The 18,258-nt window shown below is 36.9% G+C and overlaps 1 protein-coding gene across 1 annotated transcript in view; it reads left to right on the top strand.

Annotated features, from left to right (window-relative positions):
* Window positions 1-9,655, top strand: part of LOC115417119 (fibrillin-1-like) — a 169,175-nt gene extending 159,520 nt beyond the window's left edge. The window contains 8 exon segments of the mRNA XM_030131109.1: window positions 4,256-4,287; window positions 4,289-4,321; window positions 4,323-4,394; window positions 4,396-4,490; window positions 5,299-5,377; window positions 5,379-5,471; window positions 9,216-9,261; window positions 9,264-9,655. Of these exon segments, the coding sequence (XP_029986969.1) occupies window positions 4,256-4,287; window positions 4,289-4,321; window positions 4,323-4,394; window positions 4,396-4,490; window positions 5,299-5,377; window positions 5,379-5,471; window positions 9,216-9,261; window positions 9,264-9,598 (785 nt within the window). The 3' untranslated portion in view covers window positions 9,599-9,655.
* The last annotated feature ends 8,603 nt before the right edge of the window (window positions 9,656-18,258 follow it).

Here is an 18,258-nt window from a genome sequence, read left to right as displayed (position 1 = left end):
TAACAATATTCTGCCTCGTTTTATCAGTTTATTATTACACATGTACATTACAATCGCACAAAACATTGAGTAACAGGCAGAATATTGGTCAAATTACATTTACTTTTCATAAGCCATTTCCCTTTGTTCATATTTGTTCAGGTTATTCACATTTTTTGTAAAAGTATAGTTTGGTAATGTAAACATTTTCATGTAATTTTACTTTACACCAAAAAACAAGAGAAAATTTGGGGTTGTCATTATTTACAGGTTATTATGATAATATTTTACTGGTTCTGACCCACTTCAGATCTAATTGGACTGTATGTGTCTGTATGTGGAACCTGAATTAAAATGATTTTGACATCATTGATTGCTAATGTCTTTAGTGTAATTTTAGCATTTCACAAATTCATCCCACAGACCGGATTGGACCCTTTGGCGGGCCAGATTTGGCCCCCAGGCCGCATGAGGCGGCCATGGCTCAGATGGTAGAGCAGGTCGTCCAATAACGAAGGGCTGGCGGTTCAAATCCTGCTCTGTCCATGTGCTGTTGTATCCTTGGGCAGGACACTTCACCCTCCTTGCCTCCAGTGTTGCTATTCACACTGGTGTATGAATGTGTATGAATGTTTGGTGGTGGTCGGAGAGGCCGTAGGCATTGGCAGCCATGCTTCCATCAGTCTGCCCCAGGGCAGCTGTGGATACAGATGTAGTTTAACACCACCAGAGGGTGAATGTGAGAGTGAATGAATAATGGATCCACTGTGTGCGCTTTGAGTATGTGTTCATAGAAAAGCGCCATATAAATCTAATCCATTATTATTATTATCGTACTTTCCGGGCTATAAGGCGCACCGGAATATAAATTGCACCTGACTATAAGCCACAGGTGTCCACGTTGTGACATGAGATATTTTACACAGAAAGATGGTAAACAGAAAGATTATTAAAATATTTATTTCCATACCTTAACTGCTTTTTTCCAAACAGTGCCTGTAACACAGCAGTAAAACGGCAGGAACAGGCTGGTTCAAAAACCCAAAAAAGTCAATGATCTGTATCTTCATCTTCCTTCTGCTCATTAAACCACTGCAGTCGTTCTTCTTCAGTGTTGGAGTTAACAGCCTCAGAAAGGCTCCGTCACACACCTTCTACGTCTCTCCTCCGTTGTTGCTCAATGGCACTTCCGTGCTGCAGCTCAGTTAAGATTAAAACTTCTCCTCTTCATCACCTCTTCCACCTGTCCTGTCTCACTTTTGCGCTTCGTGCTAGAGTGCCCCCTGGTGGCCGTTAGCCCGTATAAAGCTATACTGGAGCTGCATCACAGTATAAGCCGCAGGGTTCAAAACGAGAAAAAAGTAGCGGCTTATAGTCCGGAAAGTACGGTATTATATTTGACACCTGTGATATAAGTACTTCTGCTGGGATTCGAACCCCAGTCTCCTGCGTCTTAAGCCGTGTTTCACTATGTGGTACCGGCTCGACTCAACTCGGGTACCAGGTACTATTCCTGAGGGCTGTTTCCATTACAGGATAGTACCAACTTTAGAGTACCTGGTCGTCACAGCGATGCTGCTCTGAGAGTTGCTGAGTAACTCGCTTGTTGTGTGTTGTCCCATCAAGCTCTTGCTGAATCTTTTCATCATCCACCAAGGACAGAAATGTCTGAACCTCCTCGACTGACCACGGTGCTGTCATCCTGCATTTAACCTACTGGTATATTTACAGTCAACTTCTGAATCTGTTTGTTAAAAATGCTGGGCCACACATTGATGACGCAATGACGCAGAGACAACTCTCTGACCAATCAGTGGTCTGCAGTGTTCACATGTCACATTTAGTATGTCTTCCCCCATTTTGGAGAGAGGTGATGGACACGCACATCCAGAAAATGAAAGGTGTGCAGGATCCCAAAAAAATAGATGAAAAAATGAAACAAGGTCCTTGTTTCACCTGTGAGCTCCCAAAGAATTTATTCACCACAAGTGACGTTTCAGGCTGATGCCCTTCATCAGACTCAGACCATTTGGAACCTCGGCCGAGCAGATACTAAAAAAATAGTACCGGGTAGCAGATTCCAGGTACTTTTATGTAATGGAAACGCATAAAGGCAGAGTCGAGTTGATAAAGGAAATGTGGCATTAGACCATAGTATTATTTACTGAGCTATTCATCCACATGTGCTTCAAACCTCTCCTATCTCTTGTAATGGGGGGGTGTCGACTGGCCCATTTCTAGCTAAGTCTATGTGTTAAAGTCAGTTCAGTGTAAACTCCAGTCGAACCCTGAACAGAACCCTGTCTATTCAACAGTATTTGGGTCTGTGTGAAAAACCAGCGTTCAGCCACAGAAGGTCTGAATGTGTGACTGAACAGATGGAACTGTAGAAGTGAAAGGACTGAAAATGAAATCTGTTAGAACACACACACTGAGGGAACACACAGGGGTCAAACATAGGCCCAGACCTGGACTGGATCCTGTTGGGTCGAATGTTCAGTCCCATGTATTTAGTTTTAATTCCGTCCAAAACTCGACATGGGTTTAAGAAATAATATGAATTTTATTATTTTATTTTATTTATTTAGACAGGGACAATATACATAACATATACATTAAACTTAAAAAGGACTGATGTAGTGCAAGGTTCCAATAGTTATGGATTTTTCATTCTAGTTATTTTTTAGTTCTAACTTTTTTTTTTCTGTAATTCAGTTTTAATTCATTTTTTGAGCTGGTGTGTTAGTTTTAGCTTACCGGCCGACAGGCTGTAAACTATGGTCGTCTGTCGTCGTCGTCTGTTGTCCGTTACAAAAAATTTCAATCGTCTTCTTCTCCGAAACTACAATTCCGATTGACTTCAAACTTGGTATACAGCTTCTTTATGATGATGTCAACAAAGTTAGTGAAATTATTTGGATACTGGATCTGATTCTGGATTTGGTGCCACTTTGAAAAATTGTCCCCATTATAAGCAATAGGAAGTGGATCGATGCAATAACTCAGTAAATATAAATGATATCCAGTGTAAATTTCTACAGTCCAGCCCTGATGGGGAGATGACCAAAACATAATGTCCACATGCTGATCAGGATCTTCTTCTGGATCCGGGAACTGACGGAAAATTTAACATGGGCTCGTATGGGGAAAACATTTCAGTCGTCTTCTTCTCTGAAACTCCAGTTCTGATTGACTTCAAACTTGTATACAGCTTCTGTATGATGATGTCAACACAAGGTATTGAAATTATTTTGATCTGGATCTGATTCTGGATTTGGTGCAACTTTGAAAAATTTTCCCATTATAACAGATAGGAAGTGGATTGATCCAATAAATCAGTATCATGATATCAAGTTGGAATTTGAATTTTTTACAGCTCTGATTGGAATATGACCAAAACATGGGCTATTTCTGTAATATAATAAATACACAGAACTGGGTGATAATAAATGGCATCTGGATACATTTCCCAAAGCTTTTAATTTGGCCCATAAGCTACAGGGCCATTGGTCCTATTTTTTTTTTCTTTAATTACAGTTTTTATTTATTTCAGTTAGCAAAAATGTTTTTTTCAATTCTAGTTTTTGTCATTTCGTTAACAATAATAACCTTGATGTAGTGTGCCAGGTTCTAGCACTAGTGCTAATTTCCACCTGTAGTCCCTGGGCAGGCTGATGTTATCATTGAAAAAACAGACATTAATGAAAACTAAAACATTAAAAAACAGTAAAAAAAAAAAAAAAAAAAAAAAAAAAAAAAGCATATTTATAACTCTATCTGTATAAAATATTCATTCCCATCCAACCATTAAATTAAAAACCCTTCTACTTCTTTGTGCGACACTGTGAGGGATGGGATGTGAAGCATTTGAGATCTGATTTTGCTGAGATGAATGCATGAATATGAACCCAAAATCCTCTGAAGGAAATATGTTGTGTTTTTATTTATCTTTATTTATACATTGATTCTTTACTTTGAGATCCTGTATGCCAGGAGCATGAAGAGCTGCTGTAAATGTTTTTGTTCTTTTTTTTTTTTTTTTTACACCCACTCTCTGAATGTGTATAGTTTGTGTATTTGTTGTTTTTTCAATGTATGAAAAAATATAAATTCTTTTAATAAAAAGAGAATTAAAAAAAAAAAGAAAAAAACCCTTTTCCTGTGAATGTGTCACATGCTTCCAGGTGTGACCTCAACAGTTTCCTCAGTGTTGTTTGTGCCCTTTGACCTGAATGACCCTGGCTTTGTTTGCTTCTTGTCATCTTCCGTGACCCAGATGAGAACGAGTGTCTGAACACTCAGATATGCGGGGGGGGCGTCGTGCCACAACACCCTGGGAAGCTTACCGCTGCCTTTGTCCACTGGCTTCAAACTACGAGCAGAATAACGGAGGCTGCAGCGACGTCAACGAGTGTTTCCACCGCCCAGAACCCCTGCAAGTTCGGCTGCTCCAACACCGATGGGGCTACCTCTGCGGATGCCTCCCCCGGATACTTCCGTGCCGGACAAGGGTATGTTAGAGATGTCGATAAGTTCAGGCTAGGATGTAACGTATGAAAATGTCATATCACGTTATTGTGACCAAAATTATCACAGTTATCATTATTATCGCGGTATTATTGAAATTGTGCTCAAAATGTTCAAAAAGTACTATACAACACACTGAAATAATTTAACCAAGTTGTATTTTGAAAAAAAAAGAAAACAGCAACAAAAAAAACAAGTAAAATAATAGGCACAATGTACCTTCTGTTGCAGAAACATTCAAATATTAACTCTTAGTGGTCTGAGCCTATTTTGGCCATTTTTCATTCCTTTGATTTTGCCTTTATATACTATATAAACAAATGTTTATTATACCCATGTTTGGGATCTGTTTTTTCAGCACAATTCATCTATCTCATCTGTCTATTATTTTTTCACTTTAACCTACTATAAAACTAAAAAGACAAAAAACACACAAAACATATAAAATGTGATTTGAAAATGTATATACTTTATTACATAATAACACACAGATGCTTAATGAACTTTTCAAAGACTTGAAAGTGAATATGGTTCCAATTTTAGCATATAAAATTAATTGTAATAAATTAAAACTATACTCAAATATTGACATAAAAGTAGATCTTTACATAGCCTTTTCTCCGGAAAAATGTGGTAATCAAACATGGTTATCATGATAATTAGAATTGAAACGGTAATACTCACCGTCTGCAATTTAACCGCGGTTTATCGTTATCAACCATAATCGTTACATCCTAGTTCAGCAGAAGATCCCAGTAGATATTTGTAGTAAACAGTGATGTGTTGTTTCAGACACTGCGTCTCTGGTCTGGGCTTCACCAGTGGAGGCTCCAGCACTGACCAAGGAGCTGAAGAAGACGATAATTCTCTGGAGTCCTGAAGCCTGTTACGAATGTAAGATCAATGGCTACCCCAAGAAGGGACGCAAAACGCCGCAGCACCAATTCCACTGAGGAGACACTCAGGTAACCTGTGCTTGAAGTCACACATAACCCAGTGGTTCCAACCTTTTTTTTACTCCTGACTCCATTTCAACGTCACCAAATTTCTGTCAACCCGAGACATTCAAAACAGAGACTTTTTTTTGGGCTAAAACTGATTTGTTTTTGATCCTGTAATAGTATTCTATCCTATATTTCAAATCCACACGCATTTAAATACTGGTAGTTTAAAATAAAACAAAAAGAAAAGCAGAGTTCAGATAATAATAACTAGAAAAGCACTCAGAGAGTGCAGACAGAGGCAGATCCCCCCCTGTCACCACCAAAATTTTATTCATTTGTTCCTTGTGCCACTATCAACATTTACCTGTTTTCTATCTATAAGTTAATCATGTTTTTAGATGTAAAGCACTTTGGGCTTCTTATGTTGGTCGTAACTTGCTATATAAATAAATTTTGATTTGATTTCCTGAAAAATTTCATCAAATCCATCCATAATTTTTTAGTTATCTTGCTAAAAGACAAACACTGATGAAACATAACCTCCTTGACGGAGGTAATGATAATAATAATAATAATACTAATAATAATAATAATAATAATAATAATAATAATAATATAATAAATAAGTAGATGGGCATGGAGGAGAAGGTGAGTAGAAAATGTAAACATATTATTGCACGTTGTATTTGTAATAAAACTGGCTGAATATTGTACTGTGTTATTCTACTGCACATAAATAAACAGCACCAGAGGGAGTTATTGTTCAGTTGTGGTTTGAGCTGAACAGTCTTTTAGCGTCTGGGTAACAGCTGTTTCTGAGCCTGGTGGTTCTGGCTCTGATGGCTTATGGTTTAGGAAATGAAATGAAATGAGTTCATCATGTGTAAACATATAATATATGCATAACTAGAAAAGCACTTGGAGATCAGCCCCCTGCCCCCCAGTCACCACCAAAATTTAATCATTTTATCATTTGTTCCTTGTGCCAGTATCAACATTTCCTGAAAATTTCATGAAAATCTGTCCATAACTTTTTGAGTTACCTTGCTAACAGGCAGACATCCCCGATGAAAACATAACCTCCGCTGTTCTACTTGGAGGTAAAAATCAACTATAAATACATAAAAAAATCTGCATTTTCAAGGTGAAAACAGAGGTGTTCACTTGACAAACTGCAGTTCAACTGTATCCATTTAAATAATAGTAATAATGAAAACTGCGTCACAACATGCTTTACAACACACACTAAAACTATTGGATTTAGTTTTATTCCACTACGTCTCAGACTTCCATTTATCTGAAATCTTTCCACATGATGGTTTGAACAGAACAACCTTCTAAAATAGTAAGGCTGTGTATTGGCGAGAATCTGGCGATACGATACAAATCTCAATACCAGGATCCTGATACGATATATCACGATATATCATGATACTGTTAAAAGGCTATTTATTTATTTATTTTTTAAGATTATTTCCTAGAAGAATTAAATTACACCAGAAATATGTACAAATACTAAACACATTTTTATTTGATCAGAACAGGATCTAATGCTATATCACAACATTTTTCTAAGTCTCCTAGTTTCCAAAGTAACTACCATCTGCCTCTCAGACAGTAAAAAGTGCTTTTAGGATGATTCAAATGACCATTATTTAATAAAACAGTGTTAAATAATAATAAGATATAAACAAGACAGAAAACCAAAAACGAAGTGAACCTCCACAATGTCTGCATTTGAATAAATACCTAAAAATATCCATACAGTACTTTTTAATATGATACAGTATTGTGAAATGAAACATCGCAATATTGCAGAACCGATATTTTCTTACACCCTGTAAAATACAGTACATTGTTTCAGATAAAATTAGTGGTTTCCATCCTCTCCGTCTCCTGACAACTTAGAAAAGCTCTAAAGTCTTTTCAGATGTCGACGAGTTGTTAACAGCTCCACCAAACTGATTTATCTCACATGGTTTCATTTACATGTTCAAAAGTTAAAATCATCCAATATGTCACCGAACATCAAAGACTAAGAGAAAGTCCAAAAACTGAAACCAGACTTGTGTATCAGAACTTGTTTTTTTTCTTCTTCTTTCCCATTAATTATGGATGAGATTTATGTGGTGTAAATAAAACCATATAAAGTTGAAACCAGTTCTATCTTCGACAGAAACAACAGTGAGACGCTGATCAGTCACTGATGCTTCGTTAATAACAATTTAATGAAGTCATAAATAATAACAGATCAGTCAGTCAGACGGACCAAACCAGCACTTTTACTCTAATACTTTTACTACATTTTTCTGTTAACACTTGAAGTAGGAAGGTTTACATTATGGTGTTGGGACTTTTACCTCACCTTACCTTTGTGTCACCGCCCGCTTTAGATGATATAGAGGGTCTGCACGTGACGTCACCGCTAGCGGAAGTCACCACGGTTCTGTCCACTGAGTGGCAGAAAGAGGGAGATGAGTAGCGGCTTTGGCTTGAATACTGCGAAAACTTTAGAACAATCTGAAAAATGGGGAAAAGCTGTTGTGCCATTGATTGCACAAATAGGTTTAAAAAGCACTCGGAGCTATCGTTTTAGTGGTGACCTAAAGCCAAAGACAGAAGAAGCAGATGGATCGCTGCAATTCATAGAAATAACTGGAATCCAGGCAACGAAACCTGGATTCGTGTCAAGTAACGTTAATTTATACTGTATTCTTGTGTGAAATCATACCTTAAATTACACATCGTTTTGGCTAATGTTACTTCTTAGTAAAGCTCTTAATGTTAGCATCTGTCATTTAGTTCTAGATTTCATACCTGAAACGTTTTTGTCTTCCGTTGTGTGATTCTGAACCTTGTGCTCTACATAATTTGTAAACTAGCTTAAACTGAGGCTAACCTAGTTTTCCAAATAAGGGGGTACTCGCACAAAGCTGTTGAATCTGTGTTGGATCAAGTATTTGATGTAACTCTCTTAAATCTCCACAGTACCAGTAGATCATCCACTCACTTGGGTCAATACTAAGGGTTCAACTCCAGTAAATCAGTAGTGAACTGTGAGCACTACTGCTGGGCCTTTACCTTGGCAATCACCATCAAGAAAATACGTCTGCACTGACAGAAAATCTCCAAAACAATAGTATGTTGAATTAAAGCACTCACCAGCTGTAATCCTCTAATTAACGATGACGAGGATGTCAACAACTCTTGGCTTTTGTGTGCTTCAGCCTTTGCATTGGGGATTTTCCTGGTGTTGAAATCAGGTTCATATAAATGTAAGGATACGTGATTTCTGTCCACATATCAATGTTCGTAGACCACTTGTTGTTTGGTAGGTATGGATCCATGTCCAGTCCAGTTGTCTTTAATTTCATGTTATATTCCACATTTTTCCCAGTCTCGTTAGTTACTGCTATGCTCCGCCATGTTGAGCCGGTTTGTTTTTGCCACTCAGTCTGACTTAGAGGGCGTGGCCCAGGGGGGAAGTGACGTATGTGCATTCCCTCTATTGGGCTGAAGGTTCAGTGTGTCACCGCCCACTTTAGATCATATTGGCTGAATGTGGAACTGAACTGAGTTCAGAGTTTGAAACCCTTGTCTGTACATGTCTGTGTTTTATTGTGTTGTACTTAGTTGTATACTGCACTGATGCTGGCACAGACCACCTGCAATTTCACTGAATAACCTGTGTAATGACAATAAAGCCTATTCTATTCTATTCTATTCTATTCTATTCTATTCTATTCTATTCTATTCTCTGTGCAGCTGTCTGATAATGCCATCAGTCTGGCCAGTGTGGACATTGAGGACACCCCCAGTTCCACCTGAACATCAGCGACCTCAGTAACCGCGACCACATCCTGGAGTTCACGCCGGCGCTGTCCACGCTCAGTGACCACGTGCGCTACAGCATCGACTATGGCAACGACGACGGACACTTCAAGATCAACCAGCGAGAGGGCGTCAGCTACCTGCACCTGAGCAGAAAGAAGAGCCTGTCCCCGGGGGCGTACTCCCTGCAGATCAGCAGCGTCCCCCTGTTCAGGAAGAAGGAGCTGGAGCAGCTGGAGGAGCGCCACGATAAAGACTACCTCACAGGACAGCTGGGAGACGTACTGAAGATGAGGGTGCAGATCGTCCTCCATTAACCAGCAGCAGCACAGAGAACAGCTGCTAACCCAGTGTCAGGCTCAAATACCCCCACCCCAAAAAAAAACAAAAAAAAAAAAGGCCAAACATCTCTGACTCTGGTCAGCGGTTGGAAAGGCAACGGGAGAGAAGGGAGGGGCTCAGCACCAAAGAGACACCGGGGGATGGGTGGGGGGTGGTAGGGGTAGGGGTGGGGAGGGCCGACTGCACCATTCCATTACCAAAGATGATTACATATCATACATCCAATTCAGCGGCTTCTGTGGAACATGAGCTGAATACAGCCAATTTCATGATCGGAATGAACACATTCAGCCGTGCTAGCACCTATTGATCGTGTTGTTGTTTGTTTGTTTTTTTGTTTTTTTTGCTTGATTAAGTGTTGTATAATATGGAATCAAGTGCCCCCTTTAAAAGGGCATGTGGACTGCAGAAAGCTCTAAAGCACAGGTGTCAAACATGCGGTCCGGGGGCCAAAACCGGCCCACCAAAGGTTCCAGTCCAGGCCTGCAGGATGACTTCACAAAGTGTAGAAGATATTAACAGTCCAGGGTGTTGAACTCCAAAATAACAGCAAATAACCTAGAAATAATGACTCCAAATGTTCTTCCTGGTTTAATGTGAAAAAAATATATGACGTATGCCTCTAATGTCAACTCCAATTTCTTCTCTTTGATTTATTGCGAAGAACATTAAACTCTCATATCCTTTAGCCTCCTATGACCCAGGAAATGTCAGCAAAGTACCAGCTTTTGTTTTGTTTTTTATTAAATAAGTGCCGATATTGGAAACATCATGATGCAACAGTTTTTTCAGATGCAGTTTTTAAAATTTTTATGGAATGTCCTTTGTGGTGGACAGTTTTCTTTTTTTTGTATAAAGTTGTGAAACTCTTGTCCACAAATGTGGAGAGAAAACCCACAGCTGGGTCTGAGGAGGTTAAGCAAAAATATCTTGTATTACGCAAAAAAACATCTTGAATTAAGCAAAAAATCTGAATTAAGCAAAAATAAATAATCTTGAATTACACAAAATAAAATCTTGAATTAAGCAAAAAAAAAAAAATCTCGAATTTATATCTCATGACACTTAAAATCAAACAGAATCACTTAAAGAGGAACTTTCCAGTGAGATTTAAGAACTGATTTATAGACAATAGATCTGGAAAATCTGATTTCAAGAAATCTTACCAAGATCATTTTCACTTGTTCCATTGGCAGATTTTTTTGGTTGAATTAAGCAAAAAAAAAATCTTGAATTAACCTCTTGACACCCAGGAAATGTTATTTTTTTTGTTTTTTATTAAATAACTGCCTATATTGGAAACACCATGATGCAACAGTTTTTTCAGATGCAGTTTTTAACATTTTTATGGAATGTCCTTTGTGGTGGACAGTTTTCTTTTCTTTTTGTATGAAGTTGTGAAACTCTTGTCCACAAATGTGGACAGAAAACCCATAGCTGGGTCTGAGGAGGTTCATGTGAAAAAAAAAAATGACGTTATGCCTATAAATAATGTCAACTTCCAATTTCTTCTCTTTGATTTATTGCAGAGAACATCAAACTCTGATATCCTTTAATAATAAAACGTCAATAACAATATGAACAACCTGAAATGTCTAAAGAAAAATACGTGCAATTTTAACAATATTCTGCCTGTTTTGTGTCTTGGTAGATCTGATCTGTAATGCACATGTATGAATCATAAGTAGAGGCAGAATATTGATCATATTTTTCTTATTATTTCTTCTTATCTTTCTTCAGAAATTTCAGTTTTTTTCAGGTTATTCACATCTTTTTTTGTTTGGATAGTTTCATAATTTAATCTTATTTTTCCATATAAAAAATGTATTTATAGGTTATTATGCTGTTATTTTGACTGGTTCGACCCACTGCAAATCAATTTAGCTGAATGTGGAACTGAACTAACATGAGTTTGACAGCCCTGACCTAAAGGCTGAGGTTTCAGCTTCAGTGGAAAGACAAGGGTGAACCCCCAATAGTCTAACCCAGAGGCGTCAAACATGCGGCCCAGGACCAAACCCAGCCCGCCAAAGGGTCGAGTCCGGCTCTGGGGATGAATTTGTGAAATGCAAAAATTACACTGAAGATATTAACAATCCTTTTAGTTCAGGTTCTACATTCAGACCAATTCAATCTGAAGTGGGTCAAATAGTAAAATACTATCATAATCAATAAATACTCCCAACTCCAAATTTTTTTTCTTAGTAAATGTAAATATTTTCATGTATTTACACTAAAACAAAGTATAATTCCACAAAAAATGTGAATAACATGAACAAATATGACCCCCTGAAATGTTTTAAGAGAAGTAAGCACAATTTTAACAGTATTCTGCCTGATATTAAATGTTTTGTGTGTTTGTAGATCCACTGTTATCTGTAAGTTATAATGAACATGTGGAAATGATAAACTGAGGCAGAATCGTGTTAAATTACAGGTATTTTTTCAGTTTGTTCATGTTATTCACATTGTTTGAAAGGATAGTTTGCAGATGTAAACATTTTCATTGTTTAATTTTGCTTTTTTTTTTACTCAAACATAGAGAAGATTTTGGAGTTGACATTATTTATATTTTATTACGTTATTATTTTACTAGTTCGTCCCACTGCCGATCAAATTTAGCTGAATGTGGAACTGAACTAACATGAGTTTGACACCCCTGGTCTAATCAATTCATTTTCTTCCCTAAATGACTGAACAAAACCTGGATACATGAAAGTAAACACCGTCCTCCTTCCCTGTGTTTTAATTCAAGCGAGTAAACAGAAAAAAAAATGGTCAGAATGGTTTAGGAGAGGAAAGGAACCTCCAATGGACTATTGAGATGTAGCCATGTTTGAGCTTGAATGACTCCTGCTGCATATTTAAACTACGCTTTTCCATCTTTCCTACTGACTAGAATAATAGAATAATTCCTATTTACTGGTGCTAGCGTGAAACCACGTAGACTTCTGAATGCACTGTACTACTACACACAACTGGGTAGTCGACCAAATCCAATCCCATCGGCCATTCTGAAGAGTTGGAGTCTGTGCGACCATAACAGCTAGCTTCGTAGCCTTTCTGCTCTCCTCTATTACCACATGTAAATTGTGTTTATACTGTAATAATCAATGCCACTTTTAATCTATGAAGCATTTGTAAACTAGAGGACGCCCCTGGAATAGAGGGGCTTTGTAATGGTGCTTATAATGACCAACTACTTCCTTTGTAAACTGTGTATACATACACACCCTGCACACATACACACCACATATTGATGATGATGATGATGATATGATGATGATGCACTGAGGTCGGTTTCGACCACACATTCTCTCACACGTCCAATCAGTGCTGCATTGCCACGGACCAGCCTGACCTCCAGTCTGTGTTCTTTGTTCACATCCGTGAGGGTTTAGTTGTAATTTCACAATAAAACATATTCTGGTGTACATGTACTCTCGCTGCTGTGATTTTCCCCTTTTATCCTCACGTGGATCTGCGAAGTCAACATTTATGATCCTTTTGGACATATTTCCAATATGGTGAAAAAGTGTTCTAGATGCTTACTAAGGTCCATCTAAATGTTCCTGAGATGTTTCAACCCTTTATTCCAACATTTATCAGTGGGTGTTTTGAGTCTTTATTCAAACATTCGTCAGCGCCCCCTGGTGTTCAAATGGTACAGCTATAGAATGTGCTCCAAGAAGGGTCATTTTGGAACAGTTCTAATCTTTTTAAACACTGCTCTAGATCATTATACACTGAACAAAATATAAACGCACCACTTTTTTTTTGCTCCAATTTTTCATGAGCTGAACTCAAAGATCTAAAACTTTTTCTGTGTACACCAAGGTTTATTTCTCTCAATATTGTTCACAAATCTGTCTAAATTTGTGTTAGTGAACATTCTTCTTTGCTGAGATAATCCATCCACCTCACAGGTGTGGCATATCAAGATGCTGATTAGACAGCAGGACTTTTGCACAGGTGTGCCTTAGGCTGGCCACAATAAAAGGCCACTCCAAAATGTGCAGTTTTACACACAGCGCAATACCACAGATGTCACAAGTTTGGAGGGAATATGCAATTGGCATGCTGACTTCAGGAATCTCCACCAGAGCTTTTGCCTGTGAACTGAATGTTCATTTCTCTACCATAAGCCATCTCCAAAGCTGTTTCAGAGAATTCATGAAGAAGACTGTGTGAGGAAAATGGTGGTCACACCAAATACTGACTGGTTTTCTGACCCCCCTGGACCACCCATACAATAAAACTGCACATTTTAGAGTGGCCTTTTATTGTGGCCATCCTAAGTCCACCTGTGCAATAATCCTGCTGTCTAATCAGCATCTTGATATGCCACACCTGTGAGGTGGATGGATTATCTCAGCAAAGGACAAAGGAGAAGTGCTCACTAACACAGATTTAGACAAATTTATGAACAATGTTTGAGAGAAATAGGCCTTTTGTGTACATAGAAAAAGTTTTAGATCTTTGAGTTCAGCTCATGAAAAATGGGAGCAAAAACAAAAGTGGTGCGTTTATATTTTTGTTCAGTGTATATGACCATCAACATGTTTCTAGAGGTGTTTCACGGTGTTTTGAGCCTTTGGTTAAATGTTCGTTGGCGCCCCCTGGTGTTCAAATGGTAAGGCTCCAAAAAGGGTCATTTTAGACCATGTTCAAATCTGGTTAAAACTGCTTTAGATCTTTATAGATGCCCATCTAGGTGTTTCTAGAGGTGCTTCAAGGTGTTTTGAGCCTTTATTCAAACATACGCCGGCGTATGTGCTCCAAAAATGATCATTTTGGACATATTACCTAATCTGGTTAAAAAGTTTTCTAGATGCTTTCTAAAATCCATTTAAATGTTCCCTGAGATGTTTCAAGGTGTTTCAACCCTTTATTCCAACATTCTTCAGGGCCCTTTGGTTGCCGAGTGGTAAGGCTATAGTATGTGATCCAAAATGATCATTTTGGACATATTACCAAATATGGTTAAAGTGTTACTAGATGCTTACACGCACACACACACACACACACACACATAAATACACACTTTCTTTAAAAATGTTTATACCCCTGATATGATCAAACTGTAAGAGTTAATAATGCTAATGACTAGCCAACGGTTAGCTAGGTCTAGTCAGTTCACTGTGAATACACTAATGATGTTCTATCCTCTTGTACTAAATATATAAGATCGTACGTGGTATATGCAGAATTTCAACAAAATGAACTGTTCACTGTTCAAAAGTGATCACTGATTACCTTTCACGTGTGCTAGAAAGGAAGAAATGAAGTTTGGACAACTGAAGAAAGTCTGTGTCACACCAGTGCCCTCTAGTGGTCAAATATGGAAATTAAAAACTCCTGAACAGTGAAAAAAATAACTCTTAAACAGTGAGTTCCATGTCATAAATGTCAGACATATTTCATTTCATCCCATTGTTTGTGTTTGTAAACGTGTGCTTCCACTTAGTTTGGAGATAGTCTGAAAGGCTAAAGAGATTTTATCACAGTTTTATCTTATAAATGAAACTTAAATACAGTGATATTAAAATATTATTACGTTATTGGCTCAGTTATTACATTTGCAAAGAATTTTTTTTTTACCAGGCCAATAACGTAATAATCCACTGATAATGTAATACGTTATTATGTTATGGCCAAAAGTTATTACATTATCGGTTCAGGACTTTTATTACATTATTGGTCAGTTATTACGTTATTGGCCTATTACATTTTTAAAATGGCAAATTTATTACGTTATAGGTTGTTATTACGTTATCGGCTTCTACAGTATTTCACTCTTAACTGGTAAATCCCACAGACAAATCTGTTTTCCTCAGATCTGCACATGACCTCACCTTCCCATCGGTGAGGAGTTTGCATTCTAAAAATGACATTGCATTCATTTTCCATCGAATGAATACGAAACCAAAAGTACATCTGTTGGTGTTTTATCGTGGTTTAAAATAACTGAAAAATGTCCATTTTCTGTGTGTTAATCTTTACACTCCATACAAATCTTGTACTTTATACAATATATATATATATAGATAGATAGATGATATATAGATAGATAGATATAGATAGAGATATAGATATATATTCACACACACAGGGTGGGGAAACAAAATTTACAATATTTTGAGGTAGGGATTGAAAGACAGTGTATGACCAATTAGTTTATTGAAAGTCATGAGAATTTATTGCCACAAAAAATGTACATAATAGAAAATGTTTTTATTCTGTGTCCTCCTTCTTTCTCAATAACTGCCTTCACACACTTCCTGAAACTTGCGCAAGTGTTCCTCAAATATTCGGGTGACAACTTCTCCCATTCTTCTTTAATAGTATCTTCCAGACTTTCTCATAATAGTTTTGCTCATAGTCATTCTCTTCTTTCCATTATAAACAGTCTTTATGGACACTCCAACTATTTTGAAATCTCCTTTGGTGTGACGAGTGCATTCAGCAAATCACACACTCTTCGACGTTTGCTTTCCTGATTACTCATATGGGCAAAAGTTTCTGAAAAGGTATGGATAATAGTGTTAGGTATGATTATGACATCAATATAGTTTGGTTTCAAAACAATTGACGTAGTGCCTGCTGAGAAAAACAACTAAATGTTCATTGTAAATTTTGCTTCCCCACCATGTATGTATGTATGTATATATACATATATATATATATATATATATATATATATATATAATATATATATATATATATATATATATATATACACACACACACATTTGTGTGACAGCCTTTGTTACTAGCTGTTTGAAAATGGAAATTTTTTTTACAAAAAACATATGATGAGCAAGGATTCCTCTGGGATTTTAAAGGTTTATTTCTGTATTTTCAGTTTGACTTGTGAGGTTGGATTTCATTTGAATAAAAACTGTACATGTTCACTTTAGATCTATTATCATTATAGGATTTAAAAAAAAAAAAATCCTTGCCAGTACATAGAGCACCATAGTTAACCTGTTTAGTAGTTAATTATTAAAATAAATCAATTAGTTGATCACAAAAAGTGTTAAACAGCTATTCTGATAATGATAATAATAATACTAATACTAATACTAATACTAATACTAATACTACTACTACTACTATAATAATAATAATGGATTAGATTTATACAGCGCTTTTCTATGAACACATACTCAAAGTGCACAGTGGCTCCATTATTCAGTCGCTCTCACATAATGATATAATCATAATCAGTGATAATCATGTGATTTCATGTATGAACATCTCACGCTTTGAAAATGTAGGTTTGATCATTTTACTTTAACTATTTCAATCATTTTGATAAAAGTAAGTAATTTATTTGATTTGGGCTTAAACCGGGTCACACCTGATATTTTTATTAAAATAAGCCCAACCATCAATTAATGAAGAAATGTTTCAGGTTAATCCATAAACCAAATGATTTAATAAAAAGTATCAGTCATTATAGTAGATAGTACAGATCTGCTCCGACTAGGAAGGTTATTACTGTTATTAATTATATAAGGAGAAGGGGTGGACTTTATAAGTTATACTTCTTCTCACTCCTTTTTGGATATGTATATGTCTGATGTTTAAGTGTTTTGTTTATTCATTTTCTTCTGTTTTGACATTCATATTCGAAATAAATACATCAATCAACCATCAATCAATCAATCAATCAGTCTATATTGTTGTGCTCTTACAAGTAAATAATTGAAGCTGAGCTCCAGCTCCAAAATCCAGGTGATACTTTAGGTGCATTTTTCTAATAAAACATTTTTATTAATAAACATTAGACTGCAGGACTTTTTACTAATATGTAAATATTTTCAGTGTGCTCATTAATTATGTTGCTTAATTAAAATATTCAAATATTTTTTCACTGGTAAACATTACATTAAGTGAATGAAACCGTTGAAGACCTGAACCAAACACATGTTGTCTTACACTGCCCCCATGTGGACGGTTCAGTCAGTAAAACCACAGGCCTTTCCTTCAAATCCATGTTCCTGACTCTCCTTTTCCCTGGAGTCTGCTTTCTGTCCTCAGGTTTTCCCTGGATCATCTCTGGACCTGCTTCTCCTCCATCATCATCACTCATTTATCCATATAGTTGTAACAGTGTTTATTCTACAGATGGTACAGGTTTATAGTACTGGTACTAACAGCTGCAGTAGTAGTATATCCAGTGTTAGTACTAGTATTTGTAGTAGTATTAACAGTTATGGGTATTAGTATTGGTAGTTATACTAGTAACACAGCTGTTCTAGTTTTCTCTCTTTAACCATTTATCTGCTCATGTCACGGGTCCATCCTCCAGTCGGGCTCTACTCTGTTAGACCACAGGTGTCAAACATGCGGCCCGGGGGCCAAAACCGGCCCACCAAAGGTTCCAATCCGGCCCATGGGATGAATTTGCCAAGTGTAAGTTAGGGCATCGAACTCAAAAAAATATCATAATAACCTATAAATAATGACAACACCATTTTTCCCTTTGATTTAGAGCAAAAAAACCATTAAATTATGAAAATATTTACATTAAGAAACTATCCTGTAACAATAACATGTGAATAACCTGAACAATAGGAACAACCTGAAATGTCTGAAGAAAATTCAGTGCAAGTTTAACAATATTTTG

The sequence above is a fragment of the Sphaeramia orbicularis genome, chromosome 3 (assembly GCF_902148855.1).
Source record: "Sphaeramia orbicularis chromosome 3, fSphaOr1.1, whole genome shotgun sequence".
NCBI lineage: Eukaryota > Metazoa > Chordata > Actinopteri > Kurtiformes > Apogonidae > Sphaeramia > Sphaeramia orbicularis.
This window is presented reverse-complemented; position numbering and strand designations above follow the sequence as displayed.